Source organism: Macrobrachium nipponense, chromosome 40, assembly GCF_015104395.2.
Source record: "Macrobrachium nipponense isolate FS-2020 chromosome 40, ASM1510439v2, whole genome shotgun sequence".
Lineage (NCBI taxonomy): Eukaryota > Metazoa > Arthropoda > Malacostraca > Decapoda > Palaemonidae > Macrobrachium > Macrobrachium nipponense.
Genome location: NC_061101.1, coordinates 25,837,867 through 25,856,705, shown reverse-complemented (window position 1 = coordinate 25,856,705; position 18,839 = coordinate 25,837,867). Strand labels below are relative to the sequence as shown.

Sequence of the window (18,839 nt, the reverse complement as noted above, 5' to 3'; positions counted from 1 at the left end):
CCCCAGTAAATTTCACAATAAAGCTAAATTGACCTATAAACAATGAAATACTACAACAATTTGGACCATTCAATAGCTAGGTACCTAGTAACTTAGGTAATACGTACTGCTGATATTGTATTACATAGTAGTACCTGTAAATAAAGTGTATAAGTGTACATGGTATACAAGAAATACTGTACGTACATACGTACGTATGTAGTGAAATGTGGAAGCTTACCTTTAGAGTGAGGTTATATCCGAAAGGGGCGACAGAGGAGGAGGACAAACGGCAGATACATACATTTAACTTTACGAAACATAAAAAAATGTCAGGAAAACAAACTAAACTTTACGAAAGACATTAACAAAACTGTAACACTTAACTTTACTAAAAACTTAAAATTAAATTTTTTTTTTCTTTTTTCATTTATAAATTTTTTTACTTTTTTACACTTTTTTTTTTTATTTTATTTTATTTTATTTATTTATTTATTTATTTATTTTTTTTTTTTTTACAAAATTTCAACTTCTTCACTACTTTCAACTTTGTTTTTTTTTAGTATCACTTGGTTCTTCCTTTTTGCTTACTCCTACTAAAGGCCTCTTTAAAAAATAACTAGTATCTAAGGAAGATTGCTTCTGCCTGCTTTTGACAATGCTCCTGAAACGACTCAGGCAAACGTCATCGAACTGTGCAAGCATACGACCTATGTAAGCCTTTTCGGGGTGTGTCTTTTCTACAAATGATTGCACCTTATGAAAAGCAGCTAGAGCGTCCTTAATTTCTGCCGTTGTCATAGAGTCGTCGTCCTCCTCCTCGCCGCTGCTAGAGAACTCTTCTTGAACGACGTTATGTTGCATGGCCTCCAACTCCTTCAGGTCATCCGTCATAAGCTCCTCTTGATGCTCCTTGAGAAGGTCATTGATGTCGTCCTCGTCGACGACCAGCCCCATGGACTTGCTGAGTGCAACGATCTCGTCAAGATCTGGTTGTGAAACAGTTTCAGGATCGTCAACTGTTCCTGAATCTGCAGCACCAGCTTCACCCATGTCGAATCCCTCGAAGTCTCGGGCAGATATGGCATCAGGCCAGAGTTTCCTCCACGAGGAATTCAAGGTTCGCCTCGAAACCTCCTGCCAAGCTTGGTCGATGAGTCGGATGCATATCACAACATCGAAATGCTCCTTCCAAAATTCAGGCAAGGTGAAGTTTGTGGTATCGGTGATGTCGAAACATCTCTTGAAAAGATGTTTCGTGTACAGCTTCTTGAAGTTCGATACCACTTGCTGGTCCATGGGCTGGAGGAGAGGGGGATTATTAGGCGGAAGATAAAGAACCTTGATAGAGGAATACTCCGCTAGGATATCTTCCTCGAGCCCAGGAGGGTGAGCAGGGGCATTGTCCAACACCAGAGAGACATTTCAGAGGGAGGCGCTTCTCTTCCAAGAATTTCTTCACTGTCGGGCCGAAACACAGATTTACCCACTCGGTGAACAAAAGTCTCGTTATCCAGGCTTTCGCATTAGTCCTCCACATCACTGGAAGCTTCTCCTTCAGCACTTTGTGGGCCTTGAAGGCTCGAGGAGTCTCCGAATGATACACAAGTAGGGGCTTCACCTTGCAGTCCCTACTGGCGTTGGAACAAAGTGCGAGCGTAAGCCTGTCTTTCATAGGCTTATGCCCAGGTAGCTTCTTCTCTTCCTGCGTGATGTGCGTCTGACGAGGCATTTTTTTTCCAAAAAAGGCCAGTCTCATCACAGTTTTAGACTTGCTGAGAACTGTAGCCTTCCTTGATTGTCATCTCGTTGAACGTCTTAATAAAGGCTTTGGCCGCTTTCATGTCCGAGCTGGCCGCCTCCCCATGCCGCACCACCGAATGGATGCCAGTCCGTTTACGGAATTTTTCGAACCACCCATGAGAAGCCTTGAACTCTGGGGTTGGCGTCGATGTCCCTTTTCCGTCGTCTTCGGCCTGGGCAATCAAATTGACGAAAATAGCGCTGGCTTTGCGGCAGATTGCCGTCACCGTTATCATATCGCCAGCGATTTCTTTGTCTTTTATCCAGACAAGAAGCAGCCTTTCCATTTCATCGTGCACGTGGCTCCTCTTGCTGGACAAAATAGTCACGCCCTTGGAAGGTGTAATTGCTCTGATGACATCCTTCTGCTTAAGGATGGTGCCTATTGTCGGCGGATTTCGGCCGTATTCCTTGGCGATCACACTCAATCGTATACCAACTTCATACTTTTTAATTATTTCCATCTTTTCTCCAAAGAAAGCATCCTCTTCTTTCCGTGAACTTCAATTTTCTTGGGACCCATGACTACTTATATACTGTACGTAATTATGTTATGTAGTATACGTATGTAGTTAAGTTCTCACACAACACGATAAAGTATACTACAACGAAATCACTAACAAATTTACATTAATAAACAAAATCGTATAGAATGAACGAATTCTGCATGTTTACGAAAACCGATGATGCCGCGAAGTGGCCGAAAGAGCACGCCGCTACGTAGATGCATGATGGGATCATGGGAGAGATGCTGACCAATAGGAGAGAAGGATCTTATGGCGGTGACTAGTATCAGGAACCAATGGGAGAGCGGGAGGATGGTGGTGAGTCTACTCAGTTGGCGGCATGCGAGTTTTAAATTTTATGCATTCAACTTACCTGTCAGATATATACTTAGCTATAGACTCCGTCGTCCCCGATAGAAATTCGAATTTCGCGGCACACTCTACAGGTAGGTCAGGTGATCTACCGCCCCGCCGCTGGTGGCGGGAATAGGAATCATTCCCGTTTTCTAAGACAGATTTTTCTATCTGCCGTGACAGCAACATTGTTGTTGTTACTCCTGATTTGATTTTCGTGTTTTTTCATCGCTATTGATCTTCTAAGCCAGTTATTTTGGTGACGTATTGGATCTTTGGTTTGGCATACTCTTTCGTGGACTGTTATTTGGACTTGGTTTTTGGATATTTCTCATAATGTCGGATTCTAGCTTTACGGTTAGAAGACAGTGTGTAAATGAGGGATGCATGGTGAGGCTACCGAAAGCTTCGGTAGATCCTCACACAGTTTGTAAGGGGTGTAGAATGAATGAATGTTCAATATCTAACACCTGTGATGAATGTGCAGGTTTGAATGAGGATGAATGGAAGAATTTAAATTCCTATTTAAGGAAATTAGATATGGATAGGGCTAGGAAGGCTTCCTCCGAGCATAAGTAAATGGTCTCGTTCTAACGAGTCTATTAAAATAACACCTAACCCTAAACCTGTATCTTCTTCCTCTTGTACTAAGACTGCAAATCCAGCAACGGAAATTGCAGATCTTAAAGCTGCACTACAAAGGATGGAACGTAATATGCTGATGTTACAAGGTAAGCACAGTGAGAGTGATTTAAGTGTCCCTAGTGCAGTGGAGGGTGCGTCTGATCGGCTCCATCTCGCTCCCAGGCCTAGACCTCTTCCAAGCTCACAGGCCCAGAGGAGAAGGAATGTCAAAAGCCTTACGGAGGTTATGGAGAATCCCCACCGATCAGGCGTCCCCTCGGGCAGATTATGTGACGACCCGAACTGCCAAGGATCGCCATACCGAAAAAAGCCATCCTAAAAAAGTGTTTTTCGTCGTCAGATTCTTCACCTAATGTAAGGGGCTGGAGCTCTGATGAACTGTCACGCCCCTTAAAGAGGAGTTGGAAGGCTCCAACTTTGAATTCAAGCCCTGAACTTTTCTCCGATGGATCTCCATGTGAAAGGAAGAAAAGAAAATTAATTCCTAAACGTAAATCGGAGTCTCCTTCCTCTTCTAGACCACCCTCACCTGAATCAGGAAAGGAGAAAGAGAATGCGGCTGCAAAAATTCTCCTAAATGTACAGGAGCAGCTTTCCGCTTTAGTAGGAGTTTTCACGAAGGAGACTCCCAGAAAAAAGGACTCTTTCATTCCGATAAAGAGAATGAAGGGAAGGAAAGAAGAAAAGAATGCGCCAAAACCGCCAACCTGGCGCAATGCGCCAGATGCGCTAGAAGCTCCATACGAGTCAGAAGAGCCAGATACGCCAGATGCGCCAGAAGCGCCAGCGCCAGAAGAGCCACCCTGCCGAAATGCGCCAGAAGCGCCAGCCTGGCGCAAGGAGCCACGAGCGCCAACCTGGCGCAATGAGCCACAGAGACGGACTTCTTCCAAAAGACAATTAAGCCAGGAGGGTTTGTCTAGCTTTCGGAAGGATAAACCTTTACCTGACAGGGATTCTAGGTGCCGCACAGGCGGCCGTAGCCCTTGTCAGGATATGGGTGGTTCCGGGAAAGCGATAGGAGAGGACATCCTTCCTCTGACAGGAGAGAAAGGTGCCGCACAGGCGGCCGTCGCTCTTGCCAGGAGAAGGATAAGGTCGTGTTGCAGGATCAACCTATCTCTCGTAGGGACGCAAGTTGCCGCAAACAGGCTGGTCGCTCGTTCTTGCAAGAGTGGATGGAGCAGATGTTGCAAGAGACCCGCTCCTATGAAAATAAACAATCCTCTTCGGAAATGGAGTTGGATTTGGAAGAAGTTTCGCACTCGGAAGATCACTCGGCTCCAGGCTTGTCAGATTACAAGACGCTGGCAGCCCTCTTACTTCAAGAGTTTGGGGACTCTTTAAGCCCTACTGCTCCTCCTTCTCCGAGGTCTTTATTTACAAGTACGAAGGTCTCGAAGCCATCATCCTTCGTTAAAATGAAGCCAACCATTTCTATGAATAAGGCTCTCCGATTCGTAGGAAATTGGTTTGAATCCAAGGAGAAGGCGGGGAAGACAGTCTTTGCCTGCCCTCCTTCCAAACTATCAGGAAAGAAGGGAATTTGGTACGAGACGGGCGAGTCACTGGGTCTAGCTCTCCCTACCACTGCTGAAGCAGATTTTTCGAATCTGGTGGATTCGTCAAGGAGACAAGCCTTGTCATCTGCAAAAATCACATGGGGGACTTCTGAGATGGACCATCTCCTCAAGGGATTGTTTAATGTCTTAGAAGTTTTTTAACTTCTTAGACTGGTCCCTTTGGGTGTTTTTGGCCAAGAAGACTCAAGAGAATGAATCTCTTAGTCCAGAAGTCCTTTATAGTGTACTGTCCTGCATGGACAAAGCGGTTCAAGATGGATCAGGAGAGGTGGCCTCGCTGTTTGGAACTGGAATTCTGAAGAAGAGAGTCTTATATTAGCTCCTTTCTGACGAAGCAGTTACTCCCATTCAGAGGTCATCTCTTCTTTATGCTCCTCTTTCGGACCAATTGTTTCCTGCACAACTAGTTAAGGACATTTCTCATTCTTTGACAGAAAAGGCCACGCAAGATCTCTTGCCCCAATCTGCAGAGAAATCAAGGGCTTCGGTTCCTATGAAGAGAGAGAATCGTACTCCTCAACAGCCCTTTCGAGGGAGCTCCTCTGCCAGACCCTCCTTTAAGAAGAGAGGAGTACAGAAGAGAGGTAGGTCTTCATTCAGACCTATCAAGAAAGCAAAATGAAACACCAGTCCTTCAAGCACTGGTAGGAGCCAGACAGGCAGAAATATGGTCGCTTTCGGTGGTAACGAAGGGATATATGATCCCCTTTCAAGACAGGCCTCCCTTGACAACGAACCCGAGGGAACTGTCAGCCCAATACAGGGACCCTGCCAGAAAGAAGCATTATTGCAACTGGTAGAACAGATGTTGCAAAAGGAGGCCATCGAAAGTGGTTCGGGATCCGCATTCCCGAGGATTCTACAACCGTCTTTTTATTTCTGGTTCCGAAATCCTCGGGAGGTGGAGACCGGTCCTGGATGTGAGTGCATTGAACCAATTTGTAGAGAACACAAAGTTCTCTATGGAAACATCAAAATCGGTTCTTGCGGCTCTTCGTCCAGGAGATTGGATGGTCTCCTTAGACCTACAAGATGCTTACTTTCATGTCCCCCTGCATCCATCATCGAAGAAATATCTCCGATTCATAATGCAGGGAAAAGTATTCCAATTCAGAGCCCTATGCTTCGGCCTGTCTACGGCCCCTCAAGTATTCACGAGGCTAATGATGAATGTTGCGAGATGGCTACATCTAGAAGGGATATATCCCTTTATCTGGACGATTGGCTAATAAGAGCAAAATCGGAACTTCAGTGCTTGAAGGACTTGCAGAAGACTTTGGATTTGACAAAATCTCTGGGACTACTCGTGAACCTCGAGAAATCACAATTGATCCCCAGACAGAACATAGTCTATCTGGGGATACAGATGGATTCTCGGTGTTTTCGGGCTTTTCCATCTCGAGAGAATTGCTCGAGGCTTAGAAAAAAATCTCGAACTTCTTAGGGAAAAGAACGGACCTCGGCGAGGGAAATGGCTCAGTCTGCTGGCACCCTTTCCTCATTAGAGCAGTTCATTTCCCTAGGGAGATTAAATCTCAGACCTCTGCAATTTTATCTCAAACAAATGTGGAGTCAAAAGACAGGAGACTTGTCAGACTGTTTTCCCATTCAACAGGGGATAAATCCGACCTGAAGTGGTGGTTAACCCCATTAACAAAGAACGAAGGGGTGTCCCTCTTGATTCGGAACCCTCACCGAGTGTTGTTTTCTGATGCCTCGGAAACAGGTTGGGGTAGCAACACTGGGTCCAAAGGAGGTGGCAGGTACCTGGACCAAACAACAGACTACAACTGCACATCAATGCGAAGGAACTCCTGGCGATTTCATCTAGCCCTGGAATGCTTCGAAGCGGAAGTCAGAGGAGTGGTAGTTCAAGTCAATTCCGACAATACCACAGCTCTGGCTTACATCCGGAATCAAGGGGGCACTCACTCTTTCTCACTGAACGAATAGCGAGAGATCTATTAACTGGACAGAGGAACGGGGCGGGGATTATTCTGCGCACAAGGTTTGTTCAAGGAGTAAAAAACCTAAGGGCAGACAGGTTGAGCCAGAAAGAACCAGGTACTCCCGACAGAGTGGAAGGCTCCACTCAGAAGTCTGCAGTCAAATGTGGTCCCTCTGGGGAAGACCCCAGATCGACCTGTTTGCACCCTCTCCAGGAAGATAGAAAACAAACTTCTGCTCGCTAGAAGAAGATCCCAGAGCCACGGTGATCGATTGCTTTCCTCATGGATTGGTCATGGCATAGACGCCTATGCCTTTCCCCCATTCAAATTGCTGGGGGAAGTACTAAGAAAATTTGTGGCATCGGAGGGAACGAGACTAACTCTAATTGCTCCCTTCTGGCCTTCCCGAGTCTGGTTCACAGAGGTACTGGAATGGACGGTGGACTTCCCCAGATCTCTACCAAAAAAACAGGACGTATCTGCCTCAGAACAACCCCACTTCGAGAGGTTCCACAAAAACATCCAAAGAGTCTCCCTGACTGCCTTTCGACTATCGAAATGACTGGTCAGAGCGAGAGGCTTTTCAAAGAAAGTGGCAAACTGCAATTGCTAGAGCCCGCAGAGCTCTACCTTGCGGGTCTACCAATCTAAGTGGGAAGTTTTTCCGTAGATGGTGTAGGTCGAAGAAGCTGTCCTCTTCCAATACCTCTTTGTAACCGAAATCGCGGATTTTCTCCTCTTCTTAAGAGAAGAGTCCAAATTGGCCGTATCCACTATCAAGGGATATAAGAGCATGCTCTCAGCTGTTTTTAGAAACAGAGGGCTGAATCTTGAAAATAATAAGGATCTTCATGATCTCATCAGGTCTTTCGAGACTAAGAAAATTGAGATCTTCTATTCCCCGAGTTGGAACCTTGACGTAGTCCTAAAATTCTTGATTTCGGACAGGTTCGAGCCTCTAGATAAGATAAAATCTCATTCAGAGATCTTACTATTAAATGCATATTCCTGTTGGCTCTTCGCACTGCTAAGAGGATCTTGAATTGGCATGCCCCCTTGTTTTGGACTCTCGGGTGGGATTTAAAAAAGACTCGGCTGTTATTTCTTTCCAGGATCTATTCCTAGCAAAGAATGAAAACCCTTCTAAACCTTGGCCTAGAAGTTTTGAAGTCAAGGGACTCTCTTCTCTGGTAGGTAGAGAGTTGGATCGGTCCCTTTGCCCAGTCAGGACCTTAAAATTCTATTTAAAAAAAGAAGACACACGCTTCAGGGATGTCGACAAAGTCTTTGGTGTTCGGTAAGAAACCCAAGAGGCCTATGTCAAAGAACGCACTGGCGTCCTTTGTCAGAAATGTGATTACCGAAGCTCACAGGAATTGCCAAGAGAACTCTTTAAAGCTGCTTAGAGTAAAAGCTCACTGCAAGTCCGGGCTGTGGCAACTTCCCTTTCTTTTACAAAAAATATGTCTATGAGAAACATTGTTAGCGCAACTTATTGGAGGTGCAATTCAGTATTTGCATCCCACTATTTAAAGGATGTTAGAGTAACATATGATAAATGTTTTTCTCTTGGACCTTATGTATCAGCGGATACTATGCTGGGAAATGGAGCAGACGCTAATCCTTAATTTTGTTTTTATGTTTTTAATAATTAGTTTTAATATTGTTGTTGAGTTGGGGGTTGGGTTGCTTTGAAAGGATGTTCGGGAATGAACTCCTTTCAATCTTAGTGTTAACCCCTGTCAGGATCAGGTGATCAGGATTAGTGTCGTGCTCTATGATCATGCCATAGGCAAGGTGTTTTGTCATGTTAGTGGATAGGACCCCATGACAAAGATCCTAAGGTTTCTGAAGCGTAAGTGGTAAGACCCTGTAACAGACCATCAAGAAACTCTTAGCATGAGGTCACTACCTCGCTGAGGCTCTTGAAGCGATACGGGCTCCTAGGCAGTAGCCATGAAGTCTTTCGCTAACACAGGTAGGAATCAAGGTTTTTTTTAATTTTATTACCTACAACATTGTTGTTTGTTTCCTGTCTATTTCAGAAATTAGCTGTCTCTTACCCTCCGCCAAAAAGGTGCCAATCAGCTAAGTATATATCTGACAGGTAAGTTGAATGCGTAAAAATGTTATTGTCATGATACAATAAAGTTTTATGCATACTTACCTGGCAGTATATACGGTGTGGCCCACCCGCCCACCCACCTCCCTCAGGAGACAGGTGGAAGAGAAAATCTGTCTTAGAAAACGGGAATGATTCTTATTCCCGCCACCAGCGGCGGGGCGGTAGATCACCTGACCTACCTGTAGAGTGTGCCGCGAAATTCGAATTTCTATTGGGGACGACGGAGTCTATAGCTAAGTATATATCTGCCAGGTAAGTGTGCATAAAACTTTATTGTATCATGACAATAACATATTGTTATCTCTGGTCCGGGTGAATCTCGGACTTTACAGCAACAACCTTTTGTATCTTGAACAATTTTCGTATGTAGAGCCGCAAAAATGTTCGTATTTGCTTTTGTATCTCGAGTTTTTCGTAAGTTGAGCCTTTCGTATCTCAAGGTACCACCGTATATAGGTATATACAAAATATAGATTATAATGAATTTTACTCTAGTGTGTAGTATAAGTCTGTACTATGTCTTTTCAAACTTAGTCTCTTGTAGTAAACTAAGTGATGTACCTACTGAATTAAAATACACGACCACAGAAACTGGAATGTTAATAATGTGGTTTCATTTCAGAGGTTGAGCCATCGAGATGCGAAAGTATGAAGCAATATTGCTGAAAGAAGATGCCCTTAGCATGTATTTGGATGAGTATGGTAAATATTTTACAGTATTCTGTTTAGTTGTTTCTTTTATTTATTGATTATTACAATAGACTATTTTGGTTTTAATTACTTCATAGGTCTGAACCAGTGGTTCTTAACCTTTTGGTAACTCTATAGAATAGTTCTGCACGGACTGCAAGGAACATAACCGCGGATGCGACATCCACCAGGGATTGGGGCGTCCAATGTATTTCGCCGTGTTTAGTACTGGCCACCCGGGGGGTTTTTTCAATTAACAGTCCGTCCAAATAAATATTACTTAAAATTCTTGTTTAGGAGGTAAAACTGCATAGAAAAACCGCAACTGCCATAGTTGAGGCCGCCGCGGAATAGTACCCTAGATCTACCAAAATATTACCACGCCCCCTCTTAAGAGTTGGTCCTATGAGTAAAATTCCCTCCCAGATTTAAAAAGAGAGAGAGAGAGAGAGAAGAGGAGAGAGGAGAGGAGAGAGAGAGAAGAAGGGGTTTCCACAGGATAGAAAGGGAGGTCACTAATTACAAAACATGCCAAGCCCCCAACAAGGGCTAATATAGTTAGACTAGGAAAGTAACGATATAAAGGCGATAATTTGCATTTTTTTCATAACTTTCTGAATGTTAGTCCTCCACCCTTGTTAAGAGAAATAACAAATATAAACTATAGATTTTTTTTTTTTTTTTTCCCTAGGGGTCGCGCCTGGAGGCACGTCCCCCAGGTTAAGAACCACTGGTCCGAACAGACCTCAAAAGATGGAATACATAGTAGGTTCTGTACAGTACTGCACCATATCATCATAGAAGAGTTGCTTGGAAAGAGGTGTCTCAAAGATTTACCAGTCCACCCAGGTGGAGGAACTTTGAAATTATTTATGAATAAAAATAAGTAAATAACTACAGGCAGTCTTTGGGTTACAACGGTCTCGGCTTTTGACGTTCCGAGCTTACGACGCTTTTCAATTATATTCATCAGACATTATTTCCAGGGTTACGACGCATGTTCCAGGGTTACGATGCCTACAACGCTCATCTGGCAGATGAAATATGACACCAAAAATGCAAAATAATCAATATTTGAAGGTTTTTTTTTTATGAAAAATGCCATAAGAATGCTTACGACACGTCTCAAGAACGGAACCCCTGTCGTAACCCGGGGACTGCCTGTACAATATTATACACTTTTATCTCATCTATATTACATACCTGGCCATTGGTGGTACCATTCACCTGCATGGCTGTGCTCCAATAATGGCTTTCTTATGCTTGATGTACAGGAGTTGTCACTGATGGTGTTCAAGTTTTTTAGCTCTAATTTCTGTCCACTGTACTTAGTTTGGATATTACTTTAGGCAAATAGATTCCTGAAGTCTGTTATTTATAGCATTTTATCTTCAATATATCTATCAACTAACTTATTAATTGATACTTTTCTAGTGATTACAAGCTGAAGTGGCTTCCTTTGATGTCTGGCAATGAGTGTTTGATTGCTCTAGCTTACACTGCCTTTAATCTTTTAATGGCCTTCCTTTGGGGTTATGCCCAAGGAGAGTATGAATTTATTAGGCATCCAACTAGTATTTTTATTAGATTATTTTTTCCTTCCTAGTGGACCCCTGTCTATTCACAGTTCTGGATTCGCAGCTTACCTATTTGTGGATTTTTCTGCAGAATGTATATCCACATTTTTTGTAGAAAATTTGCCTATTCATGGAATTTTTCATAGAGAAATATTCTCTGATTACTGGATTTTCATATCATTTTTGTGCCTAAATGCATTGTTTTATGATAAAATTATTAAGATAACTAGTTATAGGCATTTTTATAATTTTTAGAGGAAGTCTTTGGTGTTTTAACTATAGAATAGGGCAGTTATAAGTTTTTAGAACGGCTTAAGTATTCATGGATTTTAGCGATTTGCGGGGGTTGTGGCACATATCCCCCGCGAATCCCAAGGTCCACCATATTTGATAATAAGTGCTGCCAAATATCATCTGGTCTGTCTTTGCAACTTCTGTAAGTAACTTGAAGGTTGCAAGTCGCTATTACTATTGATAATGACTTATAGTTCTTTTTCTTGATGATAACTTTACTTATTCCTTTGGGAATACGACCCATTATCTTTTATGTAAAATTGTTCCTCAGTTTTAGCAGAAATAGTTCTTTGTAACCTGATGACTTACTAGCCATCTTCAAGCTCTTTTCTTTTGGGGTTTATGGTGCAGAGAGGAAGAAAGTAGTTAAAGACATCTTGCTGTGCTCTGAGCAGGGAATTAACAAGAAAAGTAAACACTGATAGGTATGAAAGACCTAAGTGGGTGGTTTTATATGAGTAACTTACCATGTAATTACATTGCTAACAATTTCTAAGTACCAGCAGCTAAAATTTTAATTGCAGTAGTAATTCTTTTGTTTTTGGTGTAGATGACTGGACCTGCCCACTTTCATGGAGAAGGGTGGAAACTAACTAGAGAGCTCAATTTATTTCTGCCGGCTTTCAACAAAGATTGTAAGCTGCAGTGATGTTTAAATTTCATTCCTTACTGATAGTTCTCAAAGGCTTTGGTAAGGTATTTTTGGTTTTATGCATGACACTTACCTGGCAGGTATATATATCTGTATTTTTCTGAAGTCCGACAGAATTTAAAAAACTTCCGACACACGCAGTGGTCGGCCAGGTGGTTAGTACCCATTCACGCCGCTGGGAGGCGGGTATCAGGAACCATTCCATTTTCTATTCATAAATTTTCTGTCGCCGGTACTGAAAACACCTGTTTTCAGTACCTCCGGCTTAGGATTTTGGAAACTTCATTTGCCGCTAAGTATCCCTAATTGTCTTTTTAATTTATTTACTTGGATTTGTGGCTAGGCATACGCTATCTTAAAAATTGATTTGAATTTGATTCATTTTTTGCATAAGATATCTGAATCATCTAGTTAGGCTAGTTTCAGAGGGTGTTGTCTGCAAAGATAGGGTGTGGCTACCGAAAGCTTCGGTAGTTTCCGCACTTTGGGGGTTGGGGGGCGCAATTAATCAGTAAACATGTCTATTTCCGTAAGGAAAAAGTATGATTCGTATGTACGCAATTAATCAGTAAACGTGTCTAATTCCGTAAGGAAAAAGTTTTTAGTATGTACGCAATTAATCAATTACGAAAGTCTGGGTAGTGATACTGCTAACCTTCCGGTAGACTTTATTTTGCCTAACGCTGTAGTATGGCCTACGGGTTATGACTATGTCTGCGAGAGGTGATCGCTCTCCTCATTGTGTGAAGAGTTCTACTTCTGTTTTTGTTACGCCTAATCCCTGTAATGTTGCCTTCGAGCCCTAAAACAGTGTCTGTAGAGGTTATTGCCCTTTCTCTATACTATTTCGATTCGTAACTTAGAATCGAAAGTGTTTGCTTTAGAGAGCAATAGTGAAGTGGCTAAGTGCAGTGACAGTGCCCTTGTGTAGTGGAGGGTGCGTCAGATCGGCCTTATAAACGCCTCTAGGTCTAGACCTCTGTCGAACTCCCAGAACCAAGGGGATGAGGCATGTCCCCGAAAGCCGAAGGAGGGTTACAGGGAACCCCACCGATCTGGCGTGCCTTCGGCAGTTTCTGATGAAAATCCCCAGACTGCCAAAGTGCGTGCACATGCACGAATCCTGAAGGATTGCTTCTCGTACCTCCGAGGCGTCCTCCCCGCACAAGGGTTGGAGCTCTCGGAAGGACTCGCGCCCTCTAAGAAACTTGATAGAAGAGGTACGCTTCCACGTCACGTCCCTTCTCCCTCGTTATGTGTTTCAGTGAGAAGTAAGAAGGCGAAAGTTGCCTGATCACGTGTACTTCTTTCCACAAGAAATAGGAAAAAGAAGGCAGTTTCTCTCGCTTGTTTTCTTGACGCCTGTCAGGAGCGTGACGCTTTTCTGCAACCGCTTATTTGGACGATCGGCTTGAACAGTACGCTCGGATGGACGCACTCAACAGTGGACGCCGAGCGTCCATCGCCAGTGGCCGCCACGAGCGCGCACCAGGACGCCGAGCGTCCTCGCCAGTACGCCGAGCGCGCACCAGGACGCCGAGCGTCCTCGCCAGTGGACGCCGAGCGCGCACCAGAACGTTTCTGTTGAACTCTTCAAGCTCTTGTTTAAGATTTGAGCCTCAAGAAAGTGAACAGAACTTCGTCTTCGAAACCCACCCCCAGCAAGACCTCAGGTTTCGTGAATTCAAGAGGTCTCTGTCAATATTATATTGCTTTTCGCAAAGGTGTGGAGTTAAGGAAAGCTCAAGGGAAGATCTCGTTTTCTCTACCTCAGTCAAGACTTTGAGATAAGACAGTTACGGGTTATGTAAAGGCTCGACGTCCTGAACGTCAGGATTTTCGGCAACGTTCAGTAGGATTCTTGCTAAAGGCACTCATCAAAAGGACGCTCTTCAGGAAAGCGCAAGACAGGACTTCCTTTGCCATACTGCCAATAAATTTAAACAAGCTTTTTAGACCATCTGAAAGGGTTTTTCAGATGATAGATTTTTGTTAGTTTCTAGTCGAGACTTCCATGCCGATTGAGCATCGTCGTTCTACCTTACCGTAAGCCCAGTCTCTTACAGGATTCTTGTCCCTTCCTTGTTTGAGACGGGAATCGAAAAATAAAAGGCTCGACTTCCTGGATTACGTTTTGTCAATTCAGTGACTTCCCCCATTGACAATATACTATCGTTTTGTCAAGTAGTGGGTCTCCCCTCATTGACAAAATATCTCTCTGTACCGTTAATGGGTTAGTTCTCATTGACAAACATCTCATTAACTTGATATTGCGTAAGCGAATAAGGACAAGGTTCGGAAGAGCTCTCCTTCCTCATTCGCAGACTCGTACAAGAAATAGACTTGTAGACTACGTCAATGAACGCTTATGTCCAGTATCTTAGAAGCTTGAAGCTGTCTGCTTCGATTCTCTAAGTTTTGTTCATGAAACTTGCCTGTCAGATATGTGTACTGTATTTCCGAATTCAGCTATATATATGTCTGCCAGGTAAGTATGAACAAACTTTGTGATATAATAAAAATTTTTTGCCTTGCGTTATTTTACTACTGGTGGTTCAAGTGTCATACACGCTTGCTGTAGTTACCTCTTCGGATGGCAACCGAGAGGTCTATTGTCTACTATTTTAAGGACATTTAATCGTCACTCCCTGCAGCCTTCCAGGAGTTTCCGATTTATCTTTTACCGTTGTATGGTAGTGTTTCTGACGACACAAACGCATCTATATATTTAGCGTTTTCTGTTTTCGCTTAAATATACCAGCTTGAGAGTCTCTTTTTTGTTCAAAAAATAACGGACCTATTTCTTCGTAGAATAGGGTAGCTGGCAACCCAGACATAAAGTTAAGAGACGACGTTCGTAAGCTGCTCGGCTGCTTGCTTGTGTCCCCCCCCCCCCTGGACTGTCCCCCCGCTCCAGTCCCAAACCGAGCCAGTTAAAATCGAGATTCGTGCCGCTGTCCCACCATGCGCCTGTCAGGTTTTTTTTTTTACGTTCCCACTCCCCTCTTTCCTCCCCCTTTGGGCGGGAAATTGGACTGACCTAACCCGTTAAATCTCTGGTGCTGGCGGTTACGTCTCTCCTGCGGGATTGACTGACTAACTGTATCTCTGTCCTACAATCACGGACTTTAGCCTAAGATTGAGGGGATTTCTTACGTGAATGAATAAACGTTGCATTAGTTTTGCCTTACTATGTTCAACAGAGTTATCTCTTAATCCTTTCGGTGCTCGTTACCGCACGGTATAGAACTACGAGTCTACCGCAACATTGCACTTTTATATGCTCTCCTGCTTAGGCAAAGCGCAGCCTTATAGGGAAGTAAGCATGACTCGGGGAGGGAATGGATGAGCTTGCTGGGGACCATTTCCTTCCTGAAGAAGTTTGTTTCCCCGAATAGACTGCAATTCAGACCACAGTTTTTCCTACCTGGGAAACTGAAATATTATTCAAGATCTAGGAATTATTCTGAACATCTCTCGTTGCGTCATGATAGAAAGAAGGTGCCGGACATCTGGATAGTGTTTCAGATGTCCTGGATCTTAATCTGAAAGAAGTAAATGCAATTCGGTCGTCCCTCCAGTCCTCGAAACGAGTTTTTGAACCAGTGGTCCACATGCAACTCTGATATTCCACCTCTCTCATATCTTAAGAAGTATCTTCTCTCGGTCCCTGCTCGAGTTTACGAGAAAGAGCCTATTATAACAACAGGCGTTTAGATTGTAACGATCATCTAGAGGTTCGTTACAGGATTGCAAAAGTCCGTACGAATCGTCTCGATCGACGGCAGCAACGATAGATTACTAACATGCTAGGTATTTTAATTAAGTGGTGTTCTTTTATATTTGGTTGTCTGAGAGGGTTATTTCCTCTTCAGTATGTGAAGTGTAATGTGTTACGTTAGCTTTGTGTGTGGTTCAGGTGGTCTAACTTATCCTAGCATGAATGCCCCTGGTAAGAGAGGGCTAGGGTTTTCCTGTCAACAAATTGGTCCCGTCCAGTTGTCAGAACCCTTGTTATTAGCTTTCTCAACAAACAGGTCACATCCTAGTTGAAGAGCTACTAAGGTTTAGCAGGCTAAGAGGCAGGACCTACGAAGTCAGCTACCTTAGCAGGTAAGGAACTTAATAAATAATTTTAAAAATTAGTTAATTTTTGAATTATGACGATGTTGCTGTCCGTGACCCACCTCCAAATGTGTCAATCAGCTATATATATACCTGCCAGGTAAGTGTCATGCATAAAAATGATATTGTTATGATACAATAAAGTTTTATGCATACTTACCTGGCAGGTATATAATAATTAAAATCCCACCCTCCTCCCCCTCAGGAGACAGGGTTCAGAGAAAATCTGAGGAAAACGGGAATAGTTCCAAGTACCAGCGCCACGGGAACGTGGGGAGATCACCTGAACTACCAGTGGTCTAGCGGTTGCCGAGAGTTTTGAAAATTCTGCCAGTGCGAACAGACAACAGAGAATGTTGTTTGAAAGATTTGCATCTGTCAAACAACAAAGACCTTCATGATCATTGAGGTCTGTGGAATCTCGATTCTAGCTCACCATCTACTTTTTGCCTCGCCTGTTTTCTCGGAGTCAGACACTCGTGCGAGATCAGGCGGGGCATATAGTAGCCCTGAGTTTCTTATTGACGAAGTCGATTGCGGACGACGTTGGGTTGCGTTGATACACCCCCAAGGTTTGCTTAGATTGAATCGCCAGGCAGTCCAGACACTCATCCTTCAGCTAAGAATAGTGCCTTTTGGTCTTCAGGGTACAGCCTTGCTGTCCTTGATTCGTCAGACTGGTCAACTGGTCGTTCACCTGACTTTAGTACAGACTGTGCAGTTTCCGGATCGAAGCTTTCAATATGGAACTTAGACGTAGTCTGAAGTTCTTGATGTCAAAGCATTCGAACCTCTCCTGCCTGTTAACTTCTTGTATGTGATCAGGAAGGCCTTCTTCTAACCACCCTAGATACGACAAAGAGGGTTAGTGAGATTTTAAGCCATCGTCACAAGTTTTGGCTTTAGAGAAAAAAACCACAAAAGGGAGGTGTGCTCTCTAAGCCTTTCGTTATGGCCTAAGAATGGAAACCCTTTTTGTCCTTGGGCCAGGATCTTGGAAGCAAGGATGGCACAATTAGTGGGCAGGAGCCAGAGAGAGTCCTGTGCCCTGTCAGGTCTCTCAAGTTTTATCTACTTAAAATCAAGAAAGTCGAAGTCAGTCGGGCAATCTGCAGTGTCCGAAAAAGACCAGACTTGCCCATATCGAATAGTAACACCCTGGTTTTAGGGTTAAGGAGTTTCTTTCAAAAATGCTTTCTTCATTGTGTTTTTGCACAAAGATTTAAAGCTTTTTATCTGAATGCTTCACGAGGTGAGGGCGCGGCCTCGGAAGCATTTCAACAGAGCATGGCACTCAGCAACATCCTGAGTACCATGTTTTAGCGAAGCAACTCTGGGTTCACTTCACACTCCCTGCGAGATGTGAAGATGGCATATGGAGATCTGCTGCTCGCTAGGGCCATACGTGTCTGCAGACACAATCTTGGGGGCAAGAAGTACTACTCATCCTAATCCTGTAGAAAATGGTTAGGAAGAGCTCTTAATTTAGTTGTGGAGTCGCTGACAACGGCGACTTCTTAACTCTGAAGCCTTCAGTTAACACACATTACCTTTGGCTAGGTTGGTCAGGTGGTGATATATATAATTATATATATATATTTATTTACTTCTTAGCCCTCATGGTATGGTCAATATGGTCTAGTCACATTGTGGTCACGCCCCCGTTGACAGATCATCTGGGAGTGCACCAGCTTTATAGGTCTCTACCTCGCTGGCAACTCTAGTAAAGCAGAAGCAGACTTGGGTGACAGTAATCACGAAGTCGGCTATGCTCAACAGGTGGAACCAAGATGTAAATCATCTGCATGCATTTGTGTCCCAAAATCCTTCTATTCTGTCCCTTCCCACCTCCAATGGTGGGGTTCAACTATAATAAATTATATCTGACATGGTAAGTTCAGTGAGCTAAAACTGATATTGTTATGATACAATAAAGTTTGTTCATACTTAAACTCTGGACAGATATATATATAGTTATACAACGTAACCCATACTCCTCCCTCAGGGGACAGTGGAAATAAAAATTATGAATAGAAAATGGGAATGGTTCCTGATGACCCGCCTCCCAGCGGCGGGAATGGGTACTAACCACCTGGCCGACCACTGCGTGTGTCGGAAGTTTTTTAAATTCTGTCGGACTTCAGAAAATACAGCTATATATATACCTGCCAGGTAAGTATGCATAAAACTTTATTGTATCATAACAATATCATATTCTTTTGTTAATTATCAGCTGTTATTTAGTCAGGCTGTGAATTTTCATATTTTGTCACTAATTACAGTGGACCCGCTGTATTCACATTCTCGGGGATTTGCGGACTCGCTTATACATGGGTTTTTTGTGTGGAACCTAACAAAAATTATTCACAGGAGGACTTGCTCATTTGCCCCCACTATTTGCAGATGTGAATTTTTTTGTACAGCAATATTCTGTGTACTATTTTCATATCTGTATAATATGGGACATTAAATATTATAAAAATTATTTTTGTACATTTAACTTCCCTGTCAGATATATACTTAGTTATAGACTCCGTCGTTCCCGACAGAAATATGA

The 18,839-nt window shown here is 43.3% G+C and overlaps 1 protein-coding gene across 1 annotated transcript in view; it reads left to right on the top strand.

Annotated features, from left to right (window-relative positions):
* The window catches only part of LOC135212037 (uncharacterized), a 57,072-nt gene that overhangs the window by 1,176 nt on the left and 37,057 nt on the right, over positions 1 to 18,839 (top strand). Inside the window, exon 2 of the mRNA XM_064245346.1 lies at positions 9,567 to 9,646. Within this exon, the coding sequence (XP_064101416.1) occupies positions 9,617 to 9,646 (30 nt within the window). The 5' untranslated portion in view covers positions 9,567 to 9,616. The remainder of the gene's footprint in view (positions 1 to 9,566; positions 9,647 to 18,839) is intronic.